Here is a 26,925-nt window from a genome sequence, read left to right as displayed (position 1 = left end):
CCCCCACCATTTCCATGCGAAATCCTTTGCGGGCTTGGCCTGGATCAGCACTTCCTCTCGGCCTCGCAGCTCCGCTCTTCGGTTTGCGCCCAGGACTTTGCCTCTGGGCCTGTTCACAAAGCGTATAAAAGTTGAATTTAATGTAACTGAATTCCTTGGGCTTAAGTGCACGAAAGACTTCCCCTTGTGCCCTGTGCTCTTTCCCCTTCCTCATTCTTTCCACACCCCTCCTCTTAACTCAGTATTATTAGGTGGTTCTTTGAGAATGACTTCCCCGGCTCCGTGTGGAGTGTTTTTCTGCAGTTATTGTTTGTTGTAATGGGAAGTGCAGTTCGGCCGTGTACAGGAAAGTAACATGTTTACTCAGGTATCTTGGGTGAATTTCATTTTTTGTCCTAACATTTGCAAATACTACAGTTCCATTTTAGTTAAAATTTGTGAATATCTAAAGGAATAATCTTTCAGTGACTAGGAGGTGTGTCTTAAATTCTTATTTTTAAGTGTCTCACATAGACTTAGTAATCAAATCAGTTCAGAGTTATTTGTTTTGAGTATTTCTTGTTTTCTGCAAGTGATATAAACACTAGACAGGGTTTTCTTTAAAAAAAAGCATTAAGTTACAGTGCACATACTATATATACAGTGCACTCATTTAAGTGTATAATGCAGGGGTTTTCATATGTTCAGTTACATCAGTTTAGAACAGTTTCATCACCTTAGAAAGAATCCCTGTATCCATTAGCAGTCATTACCTCTTTCCCCCCTAACTTAGCCCTAGGCAACTTATTAATCTATAAATTTCTACCTCTGTAGATTTGTCTCTTTTGGACATGTCATATAAATGGGATCATATGTGTTCTGTGTGACTGGCTTCTTTCCTAAGCATGTTTCCAAAGTTCATCCATGGTATAGCATGTATCAGCACTTAATTCCATTTTATGGCCAAACGTTCCATTGTATGTATATACCACATTTTATCTGTTCATCAGTGATGGACGTTTGGTTGTTTCCACTTTTTTTTTTGCTATTTTGAATAATACTGCTATTTTTTGGTACAAGTTTTTGTGTGGAAATATGTCTTTATTTCTTTTGGGAATAGAATTGCTGGGTCATATTGTTACTCTTTAACATTTTGAGGAGTTGCCAACCTGTTCTCCAAAGTGGGTGCACGTTTTACAGTCCCAATGTCTGATGTTCCAGTTTTTCTACATGCTGGGGAATGCTGTCTATTTTTATTATAGTGGATGGATGTGAAGTAGTATCTCATTGTGGTTTTGATTTCCAATTCTCTGGTGGCTAATAATGTTGAACATCTATTCATGTGCTTATTTATATATTTTATTTGGAGGAGTATCCGTTGACTCACTGCCCATTTTTAGATTCGGTTATTTGTGTTTTTATCATTGAGTTGTAAGAGTTCTTTTTATATTGTGGTTAGTCTTTTATCAGATAGATGATTTTGTTAATATTTTCTATTTTGTGGGCTGTCTTCATTTTCTTGAAGGTGCCTGTTTTAAACATGTATTTATTTGTTTTTAAAAATTATTTTTAATTGAAGTATAGTTGACATATTAGTTTCAGGTGTACAGTATTTGATAATTACATGAATATAATAATTATGAAATGCTCACCAGTGTAAGTGCTCTTACTGTCTTACAGTGTTGCAGTATTATTGATAGATTTCCTAAGGTGTACTTTTCATCCTCTGACTTACTTTTTAACTGTAAGTTTGTACCTCTTAATCATCTATTTCACCTATCTCCCACCCCCCTCCACCCCCCTCTTTTCTGGCTACCACCAGTTTTTTCTCTGGATTTACCAGTGTTTTCTGTTTCTTTTTCTTCAGTTGTTTTTAGATTCCACCTATAAGTGAAATCATACGGTATTTGTGTTTGTCTGACTTGTTTCACTTAGCATAATGTACCTTAGATCCATCCATATCACAAATGGCAAGATTTCATTCTTTTTTAATGGCTGAGTAATAGTCCATTGTGTATACATACCACATTTTCTTTATTCATCTATGGATGGACACTTGGGTTCCATCCATATCTTGGCTATTATAAATCATGCTGTAGTAAACATAGGTGTTCATATATCTTTTTGAATTCATGTTTTCATTTTCTCAGGTATGCACCCAGAGGTGGAATTACTGGATTGTATGGTATTTGTTTTTTTCATTTTTTGACGAATAGTGTTTCCACAGTGGCTGCACACAAATACACATTCCCACCAACAGTATGCGACTGTTCCTTTTTCTCCATGTCCTTGCCAACACTTTTTGTGTCTTGTGTCTTTGATAATCGCCGTTCCATCTGGTATGAGGTAGCTTGATACTACCCTTTGAAGCATTGAAGTTTTAAATTTTGATGAAGTCCAGCTTAATTTATTTGTAATCATTTATGCTTTTATTGTTTTATTTAAGAAGTTTTTCCTAACCCACAGTCGCAAAGAGTATATACACAAATGTTTTCTTCTATGAGTTTTATAGTTTTAGCTCTTACATTTAGGCCTGTGATCCATTTGAGGTCAGTTTTTGTGTGTGGTGTCAGAAGGAGGTTCAGCTTCATTCTAGTCCCAGTGCCATTTGTTGAAAGGCTCTTCTCTTTTAGTTAAATAGTCGTGGCTCCCTTGTCAAAAATCAGTTGACCATAGGAGTATGGGTTTATTTCTTGACTTTCACTTGTATTCCATTGTCCATCCTTGTAGTTCTACACTGTTTTGATTATTATAGCTTTGCAGCAAGTTTAGAATCAAGAAGTGAGAGTCTTCCAGCTTTGGTCTTTAGCAAGATTTTTCTGCCTATTCTGGGTCCTTTGCGTTTTTTCATGAATTTTAGGTTTAGCCTATCAATTTAATTAATTAGTTATTTAATTTTAGTTGATATGTATAACCTGTCAATTTTAGACTTTAGGTTTTACAGTGGCAATTTATAAAACTATTGTGAGGATCATTTAAAATTGGACATTCTTGAATGTTTAGCATGGGTTTTGATAGGTGAATGTGTTCTTGAAGCTTGCTGACTTAATTCCAAATTGTTCATTAATATTTAAAAAAAAATTATAGTTTACTGCAAATTGTACATTAACATTTTAAAGTTATTTTTTGTTTCTGTTAATTGAGCTTTGAACATAGCCTTGTCTGATGTTTTTCGCTATTAAGAATAATGGTTTCTGTGAACATTCTTTGTATTGGTTTTTGGGTGCCCCTGTTTGTCCCTCGTAAGGAAGGGACAGGAATAAATTTGGATATGAAATTTAGACAGAATTCCTAGTTTAATTTATGGTTTTGTCTTTGCCTTCACTTCCACTGTTGAATACAAATAGTAAAAAAAGATTGCATTTTATTTTACTTTCAAGCCTGGAATTGGGGCTGAAAGCTCTAAACTGGAACTTTAAAAAGCTCCAAAGGAGGACTAAATGAACTGGGCAAGACTAGGAACAGGAACTAAATCACTTCTGAGAATTTGATAGTTGTCTAAGACAACTCAAAAATGTACATATTTTAGGACCATTTATAATTTCTTAAAATAGAGAAATTGTAATATTAATTTCACTTTTCTCCCCTAGTATTTAAAGTGGCACTGTCAGAATAAATGAAACTTGTCAAAGTGAGGTAATGGGAAACTCTGAATTTTTAAGTTTCTAATCAAACAACCTATTAATTATTGTTTTCCCTACAAAGAAAAAGGCAAACCTTTTTGTTGTGGCATTTGTTAGAGGAAAGTTTGAATCATTCAAACTATTTTCAAGCCCTTTCGAAAGCAGCACATCCTGCCTTTTTCTTTAAAGTGTAGTTTTTCTTAACTAAAACTGTATCCTATGTTACGGATTACTTAATTTTTTACTTTGAAGAGAAAATGTATTTAAAAGTTCCTACAGAACAGGTGTTTTGTTGCTGATTAGTCATTTTTTGCCACAAAGTATAGTGCCTTTGATAATCAAGTTGAAAATGTTTTTCTTTTCCATTAAAATTGGATAACAAAATTAATTTTGATAGCACAAATCCACACCATTGCCTTAATATATAAAAACAGTTGTTAACCCTTCAAAAGATGTCAGTTTAAAGAGTTATTGCAAATATTATAGTGAGGAAGTGTTTATGTACACTGCTTTTTCAGAGTAAGAGTAAAATTTATAATACTTTTGAGATAGTCTGTGTCACCATTGATGGCTCCATAGTCATTAAAATGGCTTTATATTTTTATGTAAACCCAGATTATTTAATTCAGGATTTAAATTTTTAATTTTTTTTTAAATTCCAGTATAATTAGCATACAGTGTTTTTTAGTTTCAGCTGTACAGTGTAGTGATTCACCAGTTCTCTACAGGGTTTCCTGGGTGGCTCAGTCCATTAAACATCCAACTTCAGCTCAGGTCATGATCTCACAGGTTGTGAGTTTGAGCCCTGCATTGGGCTCTGGGTTGACAGCTTAGAGCCTAGAACCTGCTTTAGATTCTCTGTCTCCGTCTCTCTGTCCATACCCCTCTCATGCTCTGTCTTTGTCTCTCTCTCTCTCTCAAAAATAAATAAACATTAAAAAATAATTTTAAAAAACCAGTCCTATACATTACTCAGTACTCATCATGGTAACCGTACTCTTTAATCCCCTTCACCTGTTTCACCCATCCTTCCACCTGCCTCTCCTGTGGTAACCATCAGTTGGTTCTCTATAATTACGGGTCTGTTTTTGGCTTGTCTCTTTTTTTGTTTTGTTTCTTGAATTCCACATATGAGTGAAATCATATGGTACTTGTCTTTCTCTGAGTTATTTCATTTAGCATTATACTCCCTAGCTCTATCCATGTTGTTGCAAGTGGCAAGATTTCATTCTTTTTTATGGCTGAGTAATATTCCTGTGTGTGTGTGTGTGTGTGTGTGTGTGTGTGTGTGTGTGTGTGTGTATGTGTGTGCTACTCTTCTTTGTCGACTCATCTATATAGATGGACCTTTGGGTTCTTTCCATATTTTGGCTATTGTAAATATTGCTGCGGGGCTCAAGTGGTTAAGTGTCCAACTCTTGATTTAGGCTCAGGTCATAGTTTCATGGTTCATGAGCTTGAGCCTCACCTCAGGCTCTGTGTGGACAGCGTGGAGCCTGCTTGGGATTGTCTCTGTCCCTCTCTCTCTTCCTCTGTCCTGCTCCTGCATGCGTGCACATGTGCTCTCTCTCTCAAAATAAGTAAACTTAAAAAAATAATGCTATAATAAGCATAGGGGTGCATGCGTCTTTTTGAGTTAGGTTTTTTATATTCTTTGAGTAAATACCCAGTAGTGGAATTACTAGATTATATGGTAATCCTAATTTTAAGTTTTTGAGGAATCTCTATAGTGTTTTCCATAGTGGCTCCACCAGGTTGCATTCCCATCAATAGTGCCTGAGTGTTCCTCATTCTCCACATCTTTGTCACCACTTCTTGTTTCTTATGTTTTTGATTTTAGCATTCTGACTGGTATAAGATATCTCATTGTGGTTCTGATTTGCATTTCTCTAATGATGAGTGATGTTGAGCATTTTTTGTCTGTGGCCATCTGTATGTCTACTGGAGAAATGTCTGTTCATGTCTTCTCATTTTTTAATTGGATTGTTTGTTTGTTTTTTGGTAGTGAGTTGTATAAGTTTTTTGTATATTTTGGGTACTAACCCCCTGAAATTTTTTTTTAAGAATGGATTTCATTAGTGATAATTATTTAAGGGAAAAAATTAAACAAAACCTGATTTAAATCTTTATAAACCTCATTTTGCGTGACATTCCTAATTTCTGTAAAATATGAAGGATTCTCCCAAAGACGTTAAGTATCCTGTAGCATATATCACATTGTAATGAACTAACGTTTTTAGTTAGGTGACCCTTTGCAAAGATTATTTCCAGTCAGCACATCAAGAATGAAATAATTATCTTGGGTGTTTTTATTTTGAAGTATTTCTTGTCCTTATTTCTTTAATTATTTAACCAGTACAGAAGTCTCATTCCGTTTATCTCTTGATTTCCCTGGTATAGTCATGCTTTACTTTTAAATAAAATTGGAGTGCTTAATTATACATCCAAAATTTGATCTGTCATTACATGGATAAACTAGAAGGATTAAAATGTTTTTTAAAAACCTGGAATTGCTATTAATAGGACTTTGGAATGCAAAACGTTATATTTTTGCTTGATTATTTAATCTAAATTTAGTATCCTAGATGAGAGACTACCAACTATACATGTGCCCACACACGTATTTTGGTGGGTTATATACATATGCAAATTTAAGCATATATGTTTTTGAAAATTAGTTGAGGTGATTGTAGAAACCCAGAATAAAGACTTTGTTTTTATTAATTGAAATTTCCAAATACTGTAATTTGTGATATCTCCTTGGGATATGATTCCATTTGTTGATATACTGAAATTTAAGAAGTGTATGTGTATGCATATTTATGTATAGATTAGTTAACAGATTTGCAAGATTTACATGGTTCAGTAAATTTTCAAAAGGTACCAAAAGGAATACAGTATAAAATTTCTTTTTTCCCAGCCAGCAAGATCTCCACAAAGGCAGTCACTGTTAACCAATTTCTTCTGTTGCTTTCCAGAGATGATCTCTGTATATACACAAGCAAATTACATACACTAAGTTAAAAAGTGTTATTGTATAATTGTTAGCCAGTTAGCCATGCCCAAATTGTTTTCAGCTGCAACAAGCTATGAAAATGCAAAATACAGATTCATCTAACTTGGTTTAAGTAGACCTGACAGGTAGACATTAGAAAATCATAGTATTTTAGATGACATTAAATTTTATTGTGAGGCACTTAGAATTTTAGGAGGTGCAGTGGTGGTCTGTATTTTTGCCTTAATCGTTGGAGAAATTTGAAAGTGAGAAATTTACTGATTTAGTCTGTATAAGTTCCGTTCAGGGGAAAGATTTTAGAACATTGACATGGAAAGGATAAAATTTTGCTGTCTGGATTCTTTTCTAACACTGCACACTAAATCCTAAATGCTCTAATCCTTTCAGAACTACTTGTTTAGGCAAAAGCATGGGAGAACAGGTATTTTTTTTATCGTCATGCATATTTGGTTAGCATAAACCCCGTGGAAGTAGTTTTTGAGTTCTTTTTCTTGAGATTATCCATCCTGGTTTCACAATTCTAAAACATTTAACAGAAGCACCCTAAAAAATCCGTATAGGAATATGGTGCCATGGAGACTTAAAGGGAATAAAAGTTTGGTTTTCACTTTATCTCGTGTGGAAAAATGAAAGAATACTAGAGTTGGAAGAATGTTAGTAGCAGTTTGGTCACCAGATAAGCATAAATTGGTCAGATTGGGGGGGGGGGGCGTGTACAAAAACAGGACAACAGCAACTGAGGCCTAAAATGATATCTATTGGTAAAGTCGCTAAAGAATATTGCTGGGATAGCCAGATTGAGAGGATTCAATTGCGAAATGATTAGTGAACTGTGTGTTGAAGTTGAGGCATACAAGTCCATCACTTCTGTCAGGCACATGCTCCTTGATGGAACTGCAGAAGTAAAAGTTATGAAAGATATGACAAGCATATTTGCTTGACTTTAGGGAAAAGATAGGAAGGTACAGTATATGTAAAGCAAATTGGTGATGCTGGATCTTAAAACTACTAAGTGTTAATTTTTATTTGGTTGAAACAAGAACCAGTGAAGATAGTTTTCCTTTTTAATTATATGACCATTATTATGGGATAGGTAGGACACAGAATACAGAAGAAAATTAAAATTATGTATCGCTGTTCCCTGTATCCTCTAAGATTTTCTTTCCAAATACAACATTCATTGGGTGCCTGGGTGGCTCAGTCGGTTGAGTTTCAGACTTCGTTCGGCTCAGGTCATGATCTCCCAGCTCATGAGTTTGAGCCTCACATCGGGCTCACTGCTGTTAGCGCAGAGCCCACTTCAGATCTTCTGTTCCCCACCCCCCACCCACCACCCCCCCGCCGCCCACCCCTTCCTTGCTTGCACTGTCTCAAAAATAAATCTAAAAAAAAAAAAAATGCATATATATATACACATACATACATTCACAATAGGTTCTGCTGTATTGTTCTGTAGCTTGGTGTTTTCAAATGAAAACAAGTATCAAGTATTTTTCTCATACGATTAAGTATTCTTTGAAAATACTTTGCGGTGACTTTCATAGGTTTTCATGGAATGCATAGGTAATTTTTAAAACTACTCCCACTTTGAATATTTAGGTTATTTTCAGTTTTTTTTTCATTTATGAATTATGAGGACTGAAGATTTAACAACATGAACAAGAGATGTCATTTTAAGAATGCCTTCGAATGCACAGATTGAAGAGTTTTTGAGAAACCTGAAATTGTTTTATTTTTTCATGTTGAGGGTAATTAAAATTACATTCTTTAAAGAATATTACAGAGAGTTTGAAAATTCTAAAAAAAACATCTCACAACTGTTTGCTTTTGTTATTTTTGTTGAATCCCTATAATATCTATTAGATGGCTTTAAGGATTTAACTAACTGGAAAAGGTGAATTATAACTGAAAAGTTTAGGGAGTATCTGAGGAGTTAGAAAATAATTTTTTTAATATAATAAGATTTATTTCCTTCAGCCAACCAACAGATGTGTTTGAGTGACTTTTGTACCTGCCTGCTCTGACTGCTGAGCAATGCTCATTTTACATCTTTAATCACTGTTTTCTTCTTTAAAAACATCTTGCCAGTAGTTCTGTAGAATAGTTCTGATGATCAGGTGTGAAAATTTCAATGTATAAATAGAAGGTTGACTAAAAGAGTTTGTAACTTGTGGTTAAATGTGCTATTTACTTATAGAAAAACTGCTTACATAAGAGCTAGTGCAAAAGGAAAATGTAGAGTGGTAGGAAGTGATGATATTTATTTATTACTTTTGAAGCGGTTTGAGGTTGAGAGGAAGGTTAGGCCTGTTATTTGCTATTCACGTGATAGCACCTCCTGACCCTTTCATCCCATTCCAAATTTTTTTTTTTTTTTTAATAAAAAGGAACTAGGTAAAATCAGCTGTTTAATCAATAGCCTGATTATACACCATCTTCTGCCTGTTTTTTTTTTTCAAAAAAAATTTTTTTAACATTTATTTATTTTTGAGAGATAGAGAGAGGCAGAGCATGAGCAGGGGAGAGGGAGAGAGAGAGAGATACAGAATCCGAAGCAGGCTCCAGGCTCTGAGCTGTTTGTTAGCACAGAGCCCGACGCGAGGCTCAAACTCAAGAACTGCGAGACCATGACCTGAGCTGAAGTCGGATGCTAAACTGACTGAGCCACTCAGGCACCCCATCTTCTGCCTGTTTTCCAGATCTTGGAGTCATCATAAGTGAGAGATAATCCACTTTTTTTGTTTTTAGTTTTTAATTTACTGTTGCTCTTAAAAGGTCTTTGAAGGAGAAGTTTCAAACCATTAGCTAAAATCTATAGGACTTATATAGCTTTGTACTTTTCCACTATTGCTGTTCGTGGATCTTAAAAACCCAGGTACATTAACAGTTCTATTTTTTCTTCAAGTGGAAAGATGTTAGATTGTATTTCATATCTCCTTAAAAAAATTTTAAAGTATAAAGTGATGTTATAAAGTCAACCAGAAAAAGATGTCTTTGAGTTTCCAAAGTAGGTTTGATGACGTATTCAAACTTTTTAACTTGAAATTTCAAGTATGTCTCACTTGTAGATTCTAAATTAGACTAGAAAAAAAACCTAAATATTTCCAGTGACTTGGTGACCTTAAGTGCAAAACTATGCATAATGTGATCTCATTTTCATGTTAAAAAGTAACGTGGGCCCCTGGGTGGCTCAGTCAGTTAAGCGTCTGATTCTTGATTTCTCCTCAGGTTGTGATTTCATGGTTCATGAGATCAAGCCCCGTGTCAGGGTCTGCTAGGGATTCTGTCTCTCTTTCTCTCTCTTTGCCCCCCCCCCCCCCATACTCTTTCTCTCTCTCTCAAAATAAATAAACTTAAAAAAAAAGTAACATGTTACTATATGTATGGGAAAAGGAATCTGGACTGATAAACTGTTAACTGTTGTCAGAGTGGTAAGAAGAGACCATAGGTTCTGAGAAATTTGTGGTTTTTGTTTTCTTTTTTGTTTTTTTAAGTTAACTTATTTTGAGAGAGAAAGAAAAAAAGAAAGAGAGCATGAGTTGGGGAGGGGCAGAGAGAGAGAGGAAGAGAGAGAATCCAAACAGGCTCTACACTGTAAGTGCAGATCCCAGTATGGGGCTCATACCCACTAACTGTGAGATCATGACCTGAGCCAAAATCAAGAGTTGGTCACTCAACCCACTGAGCCACCCAGGCACCCCAGAAGTTTGTGTTTTCTTTCTCTTTTCTTTCTTTCTTTTTTTTTTAATGTTTATTTATTTATTTTTGAGAGAGAGAGAGAGGAAGACAGAGCATGAACAGGGGAGGGGCAGACAAAGAGGGAGACACAATCTCAGGCAGGCTCCAGGCCCCAGCCGTCAGTACAGAGCCTGACGTGGGGCTCAAACCCAGGAACTGTGAGATCATGCCGTCAGCCTAAGTCAAGAGTCTGAAGCTAAACCGATTGAGCCACCGAGGTTCCCCAGAAGTTTGTGGTTTCTTAAAGGACTTGTAGGACTCTGGACTAAACATCTTCAAAGGGTAATAAAACTTTTTTCCTTCTTCTTCATGTTAAGAATTAATTCAAAGGTTTTAAACACTTGTTTATACCAGATTATAACAAGATTTTGTTTGCCCCAGGGCACAGTCATTAGACTTTTATGAATGTGCCACCTCTTTGTAAAGTGCATTGATACCAGCAGATTAAAAAAGATCCTATCTTAGCATAAATATTCAAAAGAATTGTCTTCCTTGTACCAGTAATAGTGTTAATAGTTGCTTTTGTCACTTAATACTGAAAATTTCTCTGCAAGAATTTGATTGAAATGGATAAAAATATTTGCCTAAGCTTTTTGATGGCTTTATTGTGATATATTTTATTTACTGTATAGTTCACTTATTTAAAGTGTACAGTTCAGTGCTTTTTGACATGTAGTCCTCATCACAGTCAATTTTAAAACATTTTCATTACATCACAAAGAAAACCTGTACCTCTTTTCACCTCCTACTTCACAACCTCCCCTTCCCAACAACTCACTAAATCTTTCTATCTCAGCAGATTTGCTTATTCTAGACATTTCATATAAATGGAGTCATACAATTTATGGTCTCGTGTCTGCTTTCTTTAAGATGATTATATATTCATAAAGTCACATGCATCAGTGTTTGTTTCTTTTATTGCTGAATTATATTCCGTTGTATGGATATACCTTATTTTGTCTTTGTATTCACTGGTTGCTGGACATTGAAGTTGTTCCTTACATTAGGTTATTTTGGGCTCTCATGGTAATTGTGTCTTGCTTTTTTCCATTGACAGTGTATCTGTCCGTTTTAAGAATTTTAAAAATCTGCAATTTTTTTTTTTACTGTAGTCTTTTAAAAAATACTGTATTTTATTGTAGGATATACTGTCATCTACTTAACCAGTTTTATATCTTTTAAGTTTTATTCATTTTGCCAGAGAGAGAGAGAGAGTGAGCATGCACGAGTGAGGAGAGGCAGAGAGAGAGGGAGAGAGACAATCCCAAGCAGGCTCTATGCTGTCAGCACAGAGCCTGATGCAGGGCTTGATCTTGTGAACCGTGAGATCATGACCTGAGCCAAAGTCGAGAGTCGGACTCTTAGCTGACTGGGCCACCCAGGTGCCCCTACGTAACCAGTAATATTAATGGGTGTCTTTGAGTTTTTTCCATTTTTCACTATTATAAATAGTACTTCAGTAAATATTCTTCCACATGTATCTTTGTGTGTGTGTGTTTCTGTAGTATAGATTTCTAAAAGTGGGATTGCTGAATCAAAGGGCATGAATATTTACGGTTTTAGTAAAATATTGAAGATAAGAAGACATCTTTAGACATAATTCTATTTGATAATAAAAGTCTGTTGTCAAATTATTTGTACGTTCATGTATTTGTAGTTAAGGAAAAGCCAGTTCTGCTTGCTTAACAGATTTTGTTAAGAAAAAAAAATTTGTATTGAAAATGAGAAGAACATATCCACTTCAAGGTCTAAGGTGATAAAATGGATATGCAGTTCAGAAATACTTCTTATTTTACTTTTCTTTGAATTAGAGCCATCTACTAAAAACGTTGGTGACTAATATAAAATTTCAGAACCTGTGTGGAGGTACTTCTGGTTAAAAAAAATTGGGGTGATCTTAAATGGTGGCAGAATTACAATGAGTTACAATTATCTTTTTTAAGAGTGGTCTCTCCCCGTTTCACCAGAATTTTCAGTTTTGTGCAGGTGAAGACACTGAAGCCAAATGGGCCTAGACCTCAGCTCCAGGGGTCTTGTTTTCTGCTGTATTTTTTGACATATAAATGTCTATGTATTTAGTATTTATTTAGTCATCTGTTATCAAAGCTGTAAAGTAAGTTTTTGGCAAGGGACAATACAATTTGGGTTCTTTGTCAGACACGTTGAAATTTTTTTTTTTTTTTTTTTTTTTTTAGAAAAAAGGTCTATTTGTATTTAAGTGTGTGTGTGGAGTGAGAGAGATCACCCTACACACTAGCGCCATTTGAAGTAGGAAAATTTTTGTTTAGTTTGTGCTAAAGTTCATGAGTAATAAATATTTGTGTTAATAGGTTTGTGAAATTGTTAATGAATAGTGCCTGGAGTTAGACTCATGTTTTCTGACCTCAATAAATGAAAAATCCGAAAATAAGAAGAAATGACAAATGGATTTGTAATCATGTGTTTATGCATATTCATTATATGTGAATATATGTTTATATTTAGTTGTTAGTGCATTTTGAGGCAGGGTTCTTCTGTATCACATCCTTATTAGAATGAATTTTCCTTGTCTTTCCAAGTGAAGACCTGAGGGATGGAGTAGTTAGGATTTTTAACTAGTAGGCTATTTGGATATCTGAAGTTCCCAAAAAAGAGCTTACTCTTTAAAGGACTTTTTGATTAAAACCCAAATTTCCAAATGTAATTTAACCTTTACTTGATTCCTAAATGTTTATAATACTGTAACAGTGAGGGGTGCCTGGGTGGCGTAGTCAGTTATACATCCTTGGTGAAGTGACTTCTAGTTAAGTGACTCTTGGTTTTGGCTCAGGTCGTGGTCTCACAGTTCATGGGTTTGAGCCCTGTGTCAGGCTGTGTGCTGGGATTCTGTCTCCCTTTCTCTCTGCCACTCTCTTACGTTTCTCTCCCTCAAAAATAAATAAATAAACATAAAAAAATACTGTTACAGTGAGGCAAAACGCTCAGGACCTTGTTGCCCCAGTTACTAGATGGTGTCCAGTTTCTTATCTCTTTTAAAAAAAAGTTTTGTTTTTTTTTTTTTACCTTGTAATCCTGGTAGAGTATCCCTTTTTTTGTTTGTTTGTTTGTTTATTTATTTTTAATATATGAAGTTTATTGTCAAATTGGTTTCCATACAACACCCAGTGCTCATCCCAAAAGATGCCCTCTTCAATACCCATCAGCTACCCCCCCCCCCACCTCCCATCAACCCTCCGTTTGTTCTCAGTTTTTAAGAGTCTCTTATGCTTTGGCTCTCTCCCAACTGGTAGAGTATTTCTAATAGTCTGTGTGTCTGTTTGAATAGCCTTTTACTCCTAATTCGCTTCCAATTTGAATATGATAATGAATATGCATAATGCATATTGGGAACCCAGGTAACCTGACTTGTTAGATTTATGTGCAAATGATAAGTAGTAGATGTCTATTGAGAACTTTGGGGCATGAGAGCTTCAGACTTTTGATTTTATGGTTTTAGAATTTAAGTTTCATTTTGTTTTTAGAGTTCATGACTATATTTTGGAAGTTGGTGGATAGGTAATTATGTGTAATTTATGCATTCAAGTAATCAAATGAATCCCTTTGAGGATTCAGGTCCTTCATTATTTTGTCTGTAATTGTACTTACTAATCTGCATGATGATGTTATTTTTGCTTACCATAAACTAGGGATAATGGTTATGTCAGAGAATATTCTTCTTATGGTTAGAATAAATTTGCATGAAAAACCCATGGAAAGTAAAAAGCCAAAGTTAGATAATAACTTTTTTCTTTATGTTAAACATAAAAAATTATAGAAACCAAATGGGTATCTTTGGATTCATTAAAGATATTGGTTTTATGTTATATTCTTACTTGTAAAAAGAAATTGATGTTCAAAATGTTGAGTATATTGTTTTTTATTTTTTTATAATTAGTTTTTTTAATGTTTATTTTTGAGAGAGAGAGACAGAGTACAAGTGGGAGAAGGGCAGAAAGAGAGGGAGACAGTATCTGAAGCGGGTTCCAGGCTTCAAGCTGTCAGCACAGAGCCCAACCTGGGGCTCGAACTCACAGACCATATCATGACTTGAGTCAAAGTTGGACGCCTAACCAACTGAGCCACCCAGGCGTCCCGAGTGTATTGTTTATATTATCTCATTATAAATAGGACATTTTATTGTGTATGTGGCAAAATACTTACTTTCTGTATTAGTTTACAACTTTGGTAGGGATCATTTCGGTATAACAGGAATTCCAGTTTCCTGTTTTCAGTGAGCTGTAAAAAAATTAGGTTTCATATTGTGTAATTCTTGCTTACTGTATTGCTTTCTATTTCCAACAAATATAATCAGTTCTTTATTATTTTATTTTCACTGGAGCAAAATAAAAACTAATTGTAAAGACAGTTGTTGAGCTAAGTTTATTGAGTCTTTTGTTTCATCTATAAAATTGGTATTTCTAATGTTTTCTTTGCTGTGACTTGCTAATTTAGCATTTATTGGATTAAATGGCAGTAAAGGTTTTCTAGGATCGTGTAGTGGTCTGGTTCTGCTAATTTCCCATTAGTAGAGGACTAGCCAATGAGTGTTACTACTCTTTAATTAAAATTTTAAAATTTCTCACCTCTCAAGTTGTTTAAGTTTACTGAAAGATTTACGTTAGTGATTATAAAGTATTTTGTGGTATTGAATGGTTATGTGATTAGTAATAGGCTATCTTGACCCAGAAGTCAAGTTTAGTTATTTATTTTTTAATTTTTAATTTTTAAAATTTATTCATTTTAGGGAGAGAGAGAGATTGTGAGCAGGGGACAGGGGCAGAGGGATAGAGAGAGGGAGAGAGAATCTCTGCACTCAGCACGGAGCCTAACCCGGGGCTCCATCCCACCTGAGCTGACATCGAGTCAGGCACTCAACCAACTGGGCCACCAAGGTGTCCCAGGATTTAGTTGTTTTAAAACAGGGACTCTTTGTTACATAATCAGGAATCCCTTAGTGCGTATTAAGGGAATTGAAATGGGATTTGGTGATGTATTTAAAAAGATACATGGTTATCTTTTCTAAATTAGGCTGCATGTTATTTCTTAAAATTTCAGACTTAATTTCATTTAATATACTTTTTTGAGTGATTATACAATGTGTGCATGTGTGTTTAATGTGTGTATATGTATAATAAATTGTAAACTTCATCAAAGTGTAGAGTTTTCCTTTCATATAATTTGAAGTCATACAAGGAGCGGCAATGGTTCATTTAGGGAGACTTAGCTCACCTGAGCATTAGCATTGCATATTAGTTAATGGAGGGTTATTCGTAAGTCGTTTTGGTCATTTTGATCTTTTTTGTTTGTTAAACGAAAAATCTTTTTCAATTTCAGGGGGAAAAAAATAGTGGCTTTGATGTCCTTTACCATAATATGAAACATGGACAGATATCAACGAAAGAACTAGCAGATTTTGTGAGAGAAAGGTATGTATTTTTTTAGTAAGTCATTTAACAATTCATCATCAAATTAAATTTTAGAATAGAGATGGGAAAATTTTAGTTAGATTTGCATTAAAATAATCAAGTACACGTTTATAGTTATATTTTAAAGTAGTAGTTACCTGACATCTACATGCTGAGGGCTAAATAGTGGCTCCAAATAATATTGCTACACTCCTGGTTTGCAAATCACTGCTTAAATATATATACCTGTTTTTCGTTGAAAGAGCTAGCAAGGTGGTACAATAGAAAAATTGAGAAATTTTGTGGGATAAAATATTATCATTTCTTTAAACAAACATGTCATTAAACATACTAAAATAAATTGAAAATTTTTCTGAATTTGTAGTTTAATTATGTATTATTATAACTTTTTTTTTTTTGTATTATTATAACTTTTAAAACATTTGTTTATTTATTTAGATTTTAAGTAGGCTCCATGCCCGACATGGGGGTTGAACTCATAACACTGAGAGATCAACAGTCCCATACTCTACTTACTGAGCCAGCCAGGTGCTCCTGTAATTTTATTTTAAAAAATATAAGTATATATTTTTCCATTCTGTAAATTTGTAAAATGTGATTTTCTTTAAGACTCTTAGAATATAATACTTTAAAAACTGTTACAATCAATGTATTTTGGTTTGATTAAAGCTATTTTGTGGCTAGGCCCAGTTTGTGATTTTTATACGAGCACGTGTTTTTGTTTTTTATTTTTTTATTTGAGAGAGAGAGAGAGTGCAAGCAGGGAGAGGGTCAGAGGGAGAGAGAGAATCTTAAGCAGGCTCCGTGCTTAGTATAGAGTCTGACATGGGTCTCAATCCCACGGGACTGGGATCGTGACCTGCGCCGAAATCAATAGTCCGACGCTCAAGTGACAGAGTGACTCCAGCGCCCCTATATGAGCACATTTAAAATCTTTATCTTAGTAATATGGGGCTATTTTGCCATTATTTATTCATTTGTTTGTTTGTTTTTAAAGCTTTTATTTTTTAAGTAATCTCTACACCCAACATGGAGCTTGACCACACAACCCTGAGATCAAGAGTCACATGCTCCACCCACTGAGCCAGCCAGGTGCCCCAATATTTTGCCTTTTGATATAATACTCCATTCATTGGGTTTCTGGCTGGCTCAGTGGATGGAGCATGTGACTCTCAGTCTCGGGGGTGTGCATTCAACCCCCACATTGGGTATAGAGGTTACTTAAAAAAATAAACAATACTCCATTCATTTCTTCTTTCAGTAATATATATTCCATGTTTGCTGTGTGCCAGGCACTTGTCTGGATTCTGAGAATATAGGGGTAAAGACATAGCTTTTGCTGTCATAGAGTTTACCAACTGATAGGAATTGGGGAACAAACTATTTTATGTAAGGCCAGTCCTCTTCTGGCTTTCACTTCTCTTTTGGAGGTAAGAGAGAATCTAGAAGCTCTAAGTGCTATGGATAAAACTGTCCTTCACTAGCTTCTGCAACATCACTGGCAGGAGTAAAGAAGAGGCCTCAGAATGCTGCATCTCCTGGCATGTCCTCTGGCCTTCCTTTTCCCCCAACATTTGCATCACTACTATAACTACTTTGAGACATTCAGGGCAGTTGTTATCAGGCCTTTTAGCCTATTTATGTCAGTTACCATAAGATGTCCAGAATCTACCATTTCTTGTCCAGAATCTAATCCCTTTATGATTCTTTGGGCAGTGAGACAACCAACCCTTCTTTCCACTAGTTCCCTACTTTAAAGTTTTCTTCATAGCACTTAAAACCATGAGGTGTGTGATATTTTACTTATTTATTTGTCTCTCCCCTCTGGAATATAAATCCCACAAGGCACAAGGGCAGGGGTTTTGTTTTGTTTTGTTTTTTGTTTTGTTTATTACTCCATCTCTTGAGCTTGGGAGAGTGCTTGGCTCTTAGTAGGCCCTAAGTAAGGATTTTTTGACAGAATAAATCTCTGACTTTACTGCCCTGATCCAAGCTGTCCTTGTTGCCTGAACTGCAACAGTAGCTCCTCTTTTTTTTTTTTTTTCTCCTCTTCTTTAAGTTTATTTATTTATTTTGAGAGGGAGCATGAGCAGGGGAAGAGCAGAGACAGAGAATCCCAAGCAGGCTTATGCTGTCAGTACAGAGCCCAACGCAGGGCTCAATCTCACAAACTGTTGAGATCATGACCTGAGCCGAAATCAAGACTTGGGCGCTTAACTGACTGAGCCACCCAGGCGCCCGAACAGTAGCTCCTCTTTGATCTGTCTACATTCGTTCTTATTCCCCTGCACCTTATTCTTTGTACTGTAATTGGAGTGCTTTTTCTAAACTGCAATGAGGTTTGTTACCTTTCTGGTTTGAGTGATTTAGAAATCTTCCCATTACTCTTAAGGTAAGTCTGCCAACATCTTGGTCTGATCCCAAGCTACCTTTCAAGCTTTAGTTCATGCCAGAATCCTTATTCTTTCCTTTCCAGAGACATTGGCCATTTATTGAAAGACGTCTTCCAGTCCAGGCTTTATACATGCTTATTCCTGTTTTTGCCTAATTAACACCTGTTCTTTAGAGCTGAGCAATGTGGTCACTTCTCCAGAGATGCTTTTCCTCATTTCCCTGACTAGGTCAGAAATACCTATTATAGTATTTCTCAACATCATATATCTCTTTGCAGTATCTATAACATTTTATAATGATTCATTTTTTAATTTGTCTCTGTGTTTCCCTATAAAGGGAAAAGTATGTAGTATTCTTCTTTACCCTGGTGCCTAGTACAGAGCCTGGCACAATTAGATACTCATATTTCTTGAAGGAGTGAACGAGAAAGGAAGGAAGAAAAGATAGACACATAAACATATACTGTGCAGTATGGATTTTGCATACATTAGTTACCTCCTTTCACTATCAAAAGTTTCACTTCCATTTTAGAGATAAGAAAATCGGGGCCCAGAAAGTTTGATTTCCTAAGTCAATCAATCATTCAGTTTCTCTCCTCCCCTCAGCCCCTCCTCCCTACTGGTTTGCTCCCTTCTTCCCTCTTGTATTCCTCTTTGCTCTTTTCTTCCTTTCCTGTCTTCCTCCCTTACTACCCTCGTCCTTCCTCTCTTCTTTCCAACAGCTTTATTGGAGTATAATTGACATACAGTATGCTGCATATTTGAAGTGTATAGTTTGATAAATTTTGACATATACACATACTCATGAAACCCATCACCACAGCCAAGGTAGTGAACATATTCATCATCTCCTTTGTAATTCCTTGCCCCTGTCTCTCCCCCTCGTTGCTAAACACCCACTCATTTGCTTCTGACATTTAGGTTAGTTTGCCATTTCTAGAATTTTATATGAATGTAATCATACAGGGTATAGTCTGTTACCCAGTACTTTCGCTCAGTATAATTATGTTGAGATTGATCCATGTAGTTGCATTCATACCTTGCTACTGTTGAGTCGTACTCCATTTATAGATATCACAATTTATCCATTCATCTGTCAAAGGAAGTTGTACCTATCTTTTGAACTTTGTATTAATTATATCAGTTTAATCATATAGTAGTTATTTTGTCTTCTGTTCACTCAGCATGTTTATGAGATTAATTTGTACTGAGTTTAGTTTAATTCATTTGCAATGCCATGTAGTATTAGTTATGCCAAAATGTATCTACTACCATTGACAGAAATTTGGGATGTTTCCAGTTCTTTTTGCTATTACAAGTGATATTGCTTTGAATATTCTGGCACATGTGTCTTGGTATACATATACATATATTTATATTAAGTATATACTCTGGAATAGAATTGCCAGGTGATAGAGTAATGTGTATGTTTAACTGTAATAGGTAATGCCAAAGAATTTTCCCAGGTGGTTGTACTAGTTTACAACAGCAGCAGCCTTGTTTCAGCGTTCTAGTCGTTCCATGTCCTCATCACCACTTGGTATTGCCAGTCTTTTAATTTGAATCATTGGATAAGTAGTGGTACAGGTATCCCCCACTTTTCAGAAGCTTGTGTTATGCCAGTTGGCTTTTATGAAAGACGTACGTTAGTACCTGTTTTTGCTAACCCAAGAAAAATTCGAAGAGGATTTTTGCTGTTACAAAAAATGGCAAAATGCAAACATAGCGTTCGGTGTTTGTTTTGCAGTGAGTCCTTCCTTCCGTAAGGAAGCAGTGTGCACAGTGAGGGTGGCACTGCCAAGCTCCTTTCCCAGGACCTTTACTCAGCATCTCAGCATCAAGCTGCCATAGTGTTGAACTGTGTCTTTGAGCCTCTGTACTTTATTTCAATTTATTTTATGCATCTGTTAGCAAGATGTGTCCTACAGTATCAGAAAAGCCTAAGAGAGGTTATTTTTAGGGTCTGGGAAAGCTCAAAATAATTTCCATATAAATTAATGGTAATTGTTTCTTTGCTTTATGCCATTTGGCTTATGAAACGTTTCCTCAGAAGGCTTTACTTTTGGATAGTGAGGGATACCTGTATCTTACTGTGGTTTTAAAATGCATTTCCCTGATGAATAATAAGCTTGGCATCCTTTCATATGTTCATTGGTCATTTGCATTTTCTTTTATGAAGTCCATGTTCATGACTTGTATATCTTTTTAGTTTTTTCCCCCTTTTAAAAAATAAATTGAAGGAATTTTTATATATTTTGAGGGGATGCAGTTTGTTGGTAAGGTGTTACAAATTTATATATAAATGCCCTTGATTTTTATATATTGATTTTGTGTCTAGTAACCTGGTAATTCTTGCTTATTCTGATAATTTATCTGTAGATTGTTTTGGATTTTCTATGTGTACAGTCATCTTGTACAAATGACAGTTTTACATCTCCCTTTCCAATCCTTATACCTTTTTTTATTTTTCTTGACTTCTCATACTGGCTAATACTTTAGGTATAATGCTGAATAGAAATGGAAATGGCAGGTGTCCTTGTCTTATTATTCCCAGTCTCACATTTCACTCTTAAATATGATATATTTATTCTGTTTTTTTCTCTACTGTTAATCAGATTATAGGAGTTTCCTTGTTTATATTGTTTTGTAAGGTTTTTCTTTCTTTCTTTTTTTTTTAATTCTGCCTGGATGTTGAATTTGGTTAGATACTTTTCCTGTATCCATTGATGCAGTATGTTTTTCTTCTTTCTTTCTTTCCCTCTCTTGTTAAAATCTGAATTACATTGAATTTTTTTTTAAGATTTTGTTTTATTTTTAAATTTTTATTTATTTATTTTCTAGAGAGACAGAGATAGGGCGAGTAGGGGAGGTGCAGAGAGAGGGGGAGACAGAGAATCCTAAGCAGGCTCTGTGCTGCCAGTGTAGAGCTTTGCACAGGTCTTGAATTCACAAAATTGTGAGATTGTGACCTGAGCCAAAACCAAGAGTCAGACGTTCAACCAATTGAACTACCCAGACACCCCTATTTTATTTTTTTAAAGTAATCTCTACACCCAGCATGGGACTCAAACTCACAACCCCAACATTAAGAGTTGCATGCTCTCCTGACCGAGCCACCCAGGCGCCCCACATTGAATTTTGAATGTTAGACTAACTTTTCATTCCTCATATAAACTCAACTAGGTGGAGATGTATTATCATTTTTGTATATTGGTGGTTCAGTTTGCTATTTTATTTAGGATTTTATCATCTATATTTGTGATTGAATTTGGCCTGAAAATTCCCTTTATCTAACTATCTTTCTTAGGTTTTGGTATTAAGATTTGTTGGCCTTATAAAATGAGTTGGGGAGTATACATCTTTTTTTTTTTTCTGAAAAAAATATGTGGCAGATTATGGTTTCTTCTTTATGTGTTTCATTAACTTTGCTGGTAGACCCACTGGGACTTGAAATCACCTTTATAGGAAGGTTTCAATTACATATGTAATTTCTTGAATAGTTACAGGACTCTTTGGATATTCTAGTTCTTCTGTGAGTTTGATAAGTTATATTTTTAAGGAATTTTTTTCATTTATGCTTTCAAATTTATAGGCAAAAACTTATTCTTTTTTTTTTTTATGTTTATTTACTTTTGAGAGAAAGAGAGAGAGACAGAGGTATGAGCAGGGGAGGGGCAGAGAGAGAGGGAGACACAGAATCCAAAGCAGGCTCTAGGCTCTGAGCTGTCAGCACAGAGCCTGACGTGGGGCTGGAACTCATAAACTGCAAGATCATGACCTGAGTTGATGTTGGATGCTTAACTGTGACTGAGCCACCCAGGTGCCCCAAAACCTTATTCTTAATATCCTTTTATGAACTGTTTTATTTTTGTTTTTTTAAAAAATGCTTATTTATTTCGAGAAAGAGCATGAGCAAGGGACGGACAGAGAGAGAGGGAGAGGGAGAATCCCAAACAGGTTCCATGCTTTCATCACAGAGCCTGCTGTGGCGCTTGATCTCATGAACTGCGAGATCATGACTTGAGCAGAAATCAAGAGTTGGCCACTTAACTAACTGAGCCAGCCAGGCCCCCTGTTTTGTAAACCTTTTAAATATCTGATGGATCTGTACTAGATGACCCCTTTTCATTCCTGACATCAGTTATTTGTACCTTCTCTGGATTTTATCAGTCTCCTTTGTCACTTGTTGGTTTTAAAAGTTTTTATAAAGAAGCAACTATTTTGTTGATCCTTTTTGAATATTTTTTTATTTCATTAACTTTGTGTTCCTTATCTCTTTTGACTTTGTATTCAGTTTGCTGTTCTTTTTCTAACTTTGACATAGATGTGTGACTTAATGATTTTCAACCATTTTTACTTTTTTTAAGATTATTTTTTAAATGTCTATTCCTGAGAGAGAGACAGACAGACAGAGACAGAGCATGAGCCAGGGAGGGGCAGAGAGAGAGAGGGAGATACAGAATCTGAAGCAGGCTCCAGGCTCTCAGCTGTCAGCACAGAGCCTGTTGTGGGGCTCAAACTCATGAACAGCGAGTTCATGACCTGAGCCGATTTGGACGCTTAACTGAGTGAGCCACCCAGGTGCCCCAAGATTTAATTTTTTTAGATAATCTCTTCACTTAATGTGGGGCTTAGACTCCGAACCCCGAGATCAAGACTCCCATGCTCCACTGACTGAGCCAGCCAGGTGCCCCAACCTTTTTTCATTTCTGATATAGTCATTTAAATCTGTAAATTTCCCTGAAGCATTGCTTTGTTATGCTTCACGAGTTTTGAGTAATAGGATTTTCATTATATTTAATTTAAAGATATTTTAAAGATTAAAGAATTTAAAGATAATGTGCTTTCTTCGTTGCCTCCCTGGGTTATTTAGAATATATAAAAAATATGTATGTGATATATATATTTATATTGTTTGTTTTTGTTACTATTTTTGTTTTTGAGAGACAGCTTGAGCACTGGAGAGGGAAAGGGAGAGAGATTCTTAAGCAGGCTCCACACCCAGCATGGAGCCCAACATGGGTCTCAATCTCATGATCATGAAATCATGACCTCTGCTGAAATCAAGAGTCAGATTCTTAACTAACTGAGCCACCCAGGCACCACTAGAAGTATGTTTTTAAATTTCCAAATATGTGATGATTTTAAAGGTATAGTCTAGCTCATGCTTAATTACATGTGGTTAGAGAACATCCTTTGTATGATTTCAGCATTTGGAGATTTGTTCACACTTGGGTTATGGACCAGGATAGAGTCAGTATTGGTAAATATCTGCATATACCTGAAAAGACTGTATTTTGCATTTGTTGTCTATATGTATTTGTTAGGGTAAGTTTGTGCATTCTGTTGTTCAACTGTAATACTTTCCTACTGGTTTTTATTTTTTTATCCTGCTTGTTTTATCAATTTCTGAGAGAGTTATATGGAAAATCTCATTCTGATGGTGATATTTCTGTGTATTCATATAGTTGTGTCAATTTTTGCTTAATGTATTTGAGGCATGTTAGTAGGGGGCTACAAAATCTTTTTTTTTATTTTTTTAAATGTTTATTTTTGAGAGAGCGAGACAGAGTGTGAGAGGTGGAGAGGCAGAGAGAGAGAAGAAGTCACAGAATCTGAAGCAGGCTCCAGGCTCTGAGCTGTCAGCACAGAGCCTGACATGGGGCTTGAACTCAACGGACTGAGATCATGACCTGAGCTGAAGTTGGATGCTTAACCTACTGAGCCACCCAGGCACCCCATTCTTTTTTTTTTTTTTTTTAATGTTTATTTTTGGGAGATAGCATGTTCATGTGAGCTGGGGAGGAGCAGAGAGAGGACGATAGGATCCAAAGTGGGCTCTGCACTGACAGCAGAGAGCCAATGTGGAGCTTGAACTCACGGAACCTTGAAATCATGACCAGAACCAAAGTCAGATGCTTAACTGACAGAGCCACCCAGACGCCTCCAAATTCTTTTTTTTTTTATTGAAGTATAGTTGAAGTATATTGAAGTATAGACACACAATGTTAACATTAGCCTCAGGTGTATAGCATAGGTATTTCACAACTGTATACTTTATGCTATGCCTACAAGTTTAGCTACCATCTGTCATTATACAGTGCTATTACTGTACTGTTGATTATATTTCCTATGCTGTACCTTTCATCCCCATGACTTATTCATTCCATAACTGGAAGCCTGTACCTCCTGTTCTCCTTCACCCATATTCCTCCCCATCCCTTCCCTCCAGCAGCCATCAGTTTGTTCTTTGTATTTATAGGTCTGTTTTTGTTTTTGTTTGCTTGTTCTTTGTTTTGTTCTTTAGATTCTACATATAAGTGAAACCATATGGTATTTGTCTGACCTATTTCACTTAGTGTAATACCCTCTAGGTCCATGCATGTTGTTGCAGATGGCAAGATTACTCATTCTGAGTAATTATCTTTTCCTTCCTTCCTTCCTTCCTTCCTTCCTTCCTTCCTTCCTTCCCACATTTTCTTTATCCATTTTATCTATCAGTGGACATTTAGGTTGCTTCCATATATTGGCTATTGTAAATAATGCTGCAGTAAACATAAGGGTACATATATCTTTTCAAGTTAGTGTTTCAAGTTAGTGTTTTCATTTTCTTTGGGTAGATACCCAGAAGTAGAATTACTGGATTGTATGGTATTTTATTTTTTGAGGAACCTCTATAATATTTTCCACAGGGACTGCATGAATTTACATTCCTACCAACAGTGCATTAAGGTTTCTTTTTCTCCACATCTTCGCTAACACGTGTTTCTTGTTTTTTTGTTTATTTTTTGTTTTTGATATTACCTATGCTGACTGATTTGAGGTAGTGTCTTACTGTGATTTTGATTTGCATTTCTCTCATGATTTGTAGTATTGAGCATCTTTTCATGTGTCTGTGGGTCATCTGTATGTCTTCTTTGAAAAAATGTCTTTAGATTTTCTGGGTTGGTACAAATTTAAAACTATTACATCTTCAGGATGAACTGCATTTTTTATCATTATGAAGTGTCCTTTATATCTGTGATATTGTTTTTTGCCTTGAAGTTTACTTTGTTTTTGTAGGGTCATCAGTTTGCTTTTGGTGAGTGTTTGCATGATATATGTCTTTTCTTTGCTGTTTTCTTGTGGTGTAGTTGTGTTTCTTATTTTTAAAGGCACTTTGACAGTCTTTATTTTAATTGGAGCATTTAGTCTGTAACGTACAGTAGAATTGCAGATATAGTTGGGTTCAAATCTGTTGTCCCAGAAGTTGTCATACTTTTTATGTAGAGGTCCAGAAAGTCACTATTTTAGGCTTTGTGTGTCATCTGATCTCTGTTGCAGGTATTCGGCTCTGCCATTTTAGTACAAAAGTAGTCATAGCCAACATGTAAATAAATGTGCTTGGCTGTGCTAATAAACTTTATGGGGACAAAAATGGGCCATATTTGGTTGATGGTATTGTAGATTGCCAAACTCTGTGTTATTTTAGTATTTGCTATTTGTCTTACTTGTTTGGTATTTTTTCCTCCTCTTTCTTGCCTTTTGGCCTGTTTTTTTTTTTTTTTTTTTTAAGTCTTGTTTTTTTTATTAGCTTAGAAGTAAAACCCTCTTCTACTGTTCTTTTATTAGTTATCCTAGAGATTATAACATACTTAATTGAGCTGTTAACTTACAATAATAATTGATCCTTTTACCCTCTTTCTGAAAATGTCGGAACCTTAGAATACTGTCACGTCCTGACTTAATGCCTCATAGGACATTTGTGTGTATGTGTTTAACTTTGTCCTATGAACATTGAAAATTTTCCATTAAAGACTTTTTTTTTATTGTGGAAATACATTTCTTGAACTTTTTATTATGGAAAAATTCAAACTTAGTACAAAATGCATTAAATATATAAACCACTAAATAATGAACTCTAATATAGTGTCAGCAATTTTTGCTATTTTGTTAGCCTTGCTTAAACCATTTCCCTAGCATCAAATTGTTATGTTCATGGATACTTTTTTTATATGTATCTCTAATACCTAAGGACTTAAAGAAGAATGATATTATTAGTCATCTAATAAAATTAGCTGTAACTTAGAAAATATTTTCTAATATCTCATCCAGCTGATTTATTCAAATCAGATTGTTACATATTTTATTCTTCTGTATTGTTAGTATTTTGGATGGTCATTATTTAGATTTATTACAATTATTTACTTTTTCTCTGATAATTTGTCCTTTTTCTCTTTTTTCACTTCTGTTTAAATTTTTTTTTTTTTTTTAACGTTTAATTTATTTTTGAGACAGGGAGAGACAGAGCATGAATGGGGGAGGGTCAGAGAGAGGGAGACACAGAATCTGAAACAGGCTCCAGGCTCCGAGCTGTCAGCACAGAGCCCGACACGGGGCTCGAACTCATGGACCGCGAGATCATGACCTGAGCCGAAGTCGGCCGCCCATCCGACGGAGCCACCCAGGCGCCCCTTCACTTCTGTTTTAAAAACATCTTAGGTGGGCGCCTGGGTGGCGCAGTCGGTTAAGCGTCCGACTTCAGCCAGGTCACGATCTCGCGGTCCGTGAGTTCGAGCCCCGCGTCAGGCTCTGGGCTGATGGCTCAGAGCCTGGAGCCTGTTTCCAATTCTGTGTCTCCCTCTCTCTCTGCCCCTCCCCCGTTCATGCTCTGTCTCTCTCTGTCCCAAAAATAAATAAACGTTGAAAAAAAATTAAAAAAATAAAATAAAATAAAAACATCTTAGGGGGGG

The 26,925-nt window shown here is 35.6% G+C and overlaps 1 protein-coding gene across 1 annotated transcript in view; it reads left to right on the top strand.

Moving 5' to 3' along the window:
* FCHO2 (FCH and mu domain containing endocytic adaptor 2) overlaps nt 1-26,925 on the top strand; it is a 121,324-nt gene that overhangs the window by 1,113 nt on the left and 93,286 nt on the right. Inside the window, 1 exon segment of the mRNA XM_040451044.1 lies at nt 15,709-15,800. Coding sequence (XP_040306978.1) covers nt 15,709-15,800 — 92 coding nt within the window.

This window comes from Herpailurus yagouaroundi, unplaced genomic scaffold (assembly GCF_014898765.1).
Source record: "Herpailurus yagouaroundi ecotype Mexico unplaced genomic scaffold, PumYag 29, whole genome shotgun sequence".
NCBI lineage: Eukaryota > Metazoa > Chordata > Mammalia > Carnivora > Felidae > Herpailurus > Herpailurus yagouaroundi.
This window is presented reverse-complemented; position numbering and strand designations above follow the sequence as displayed.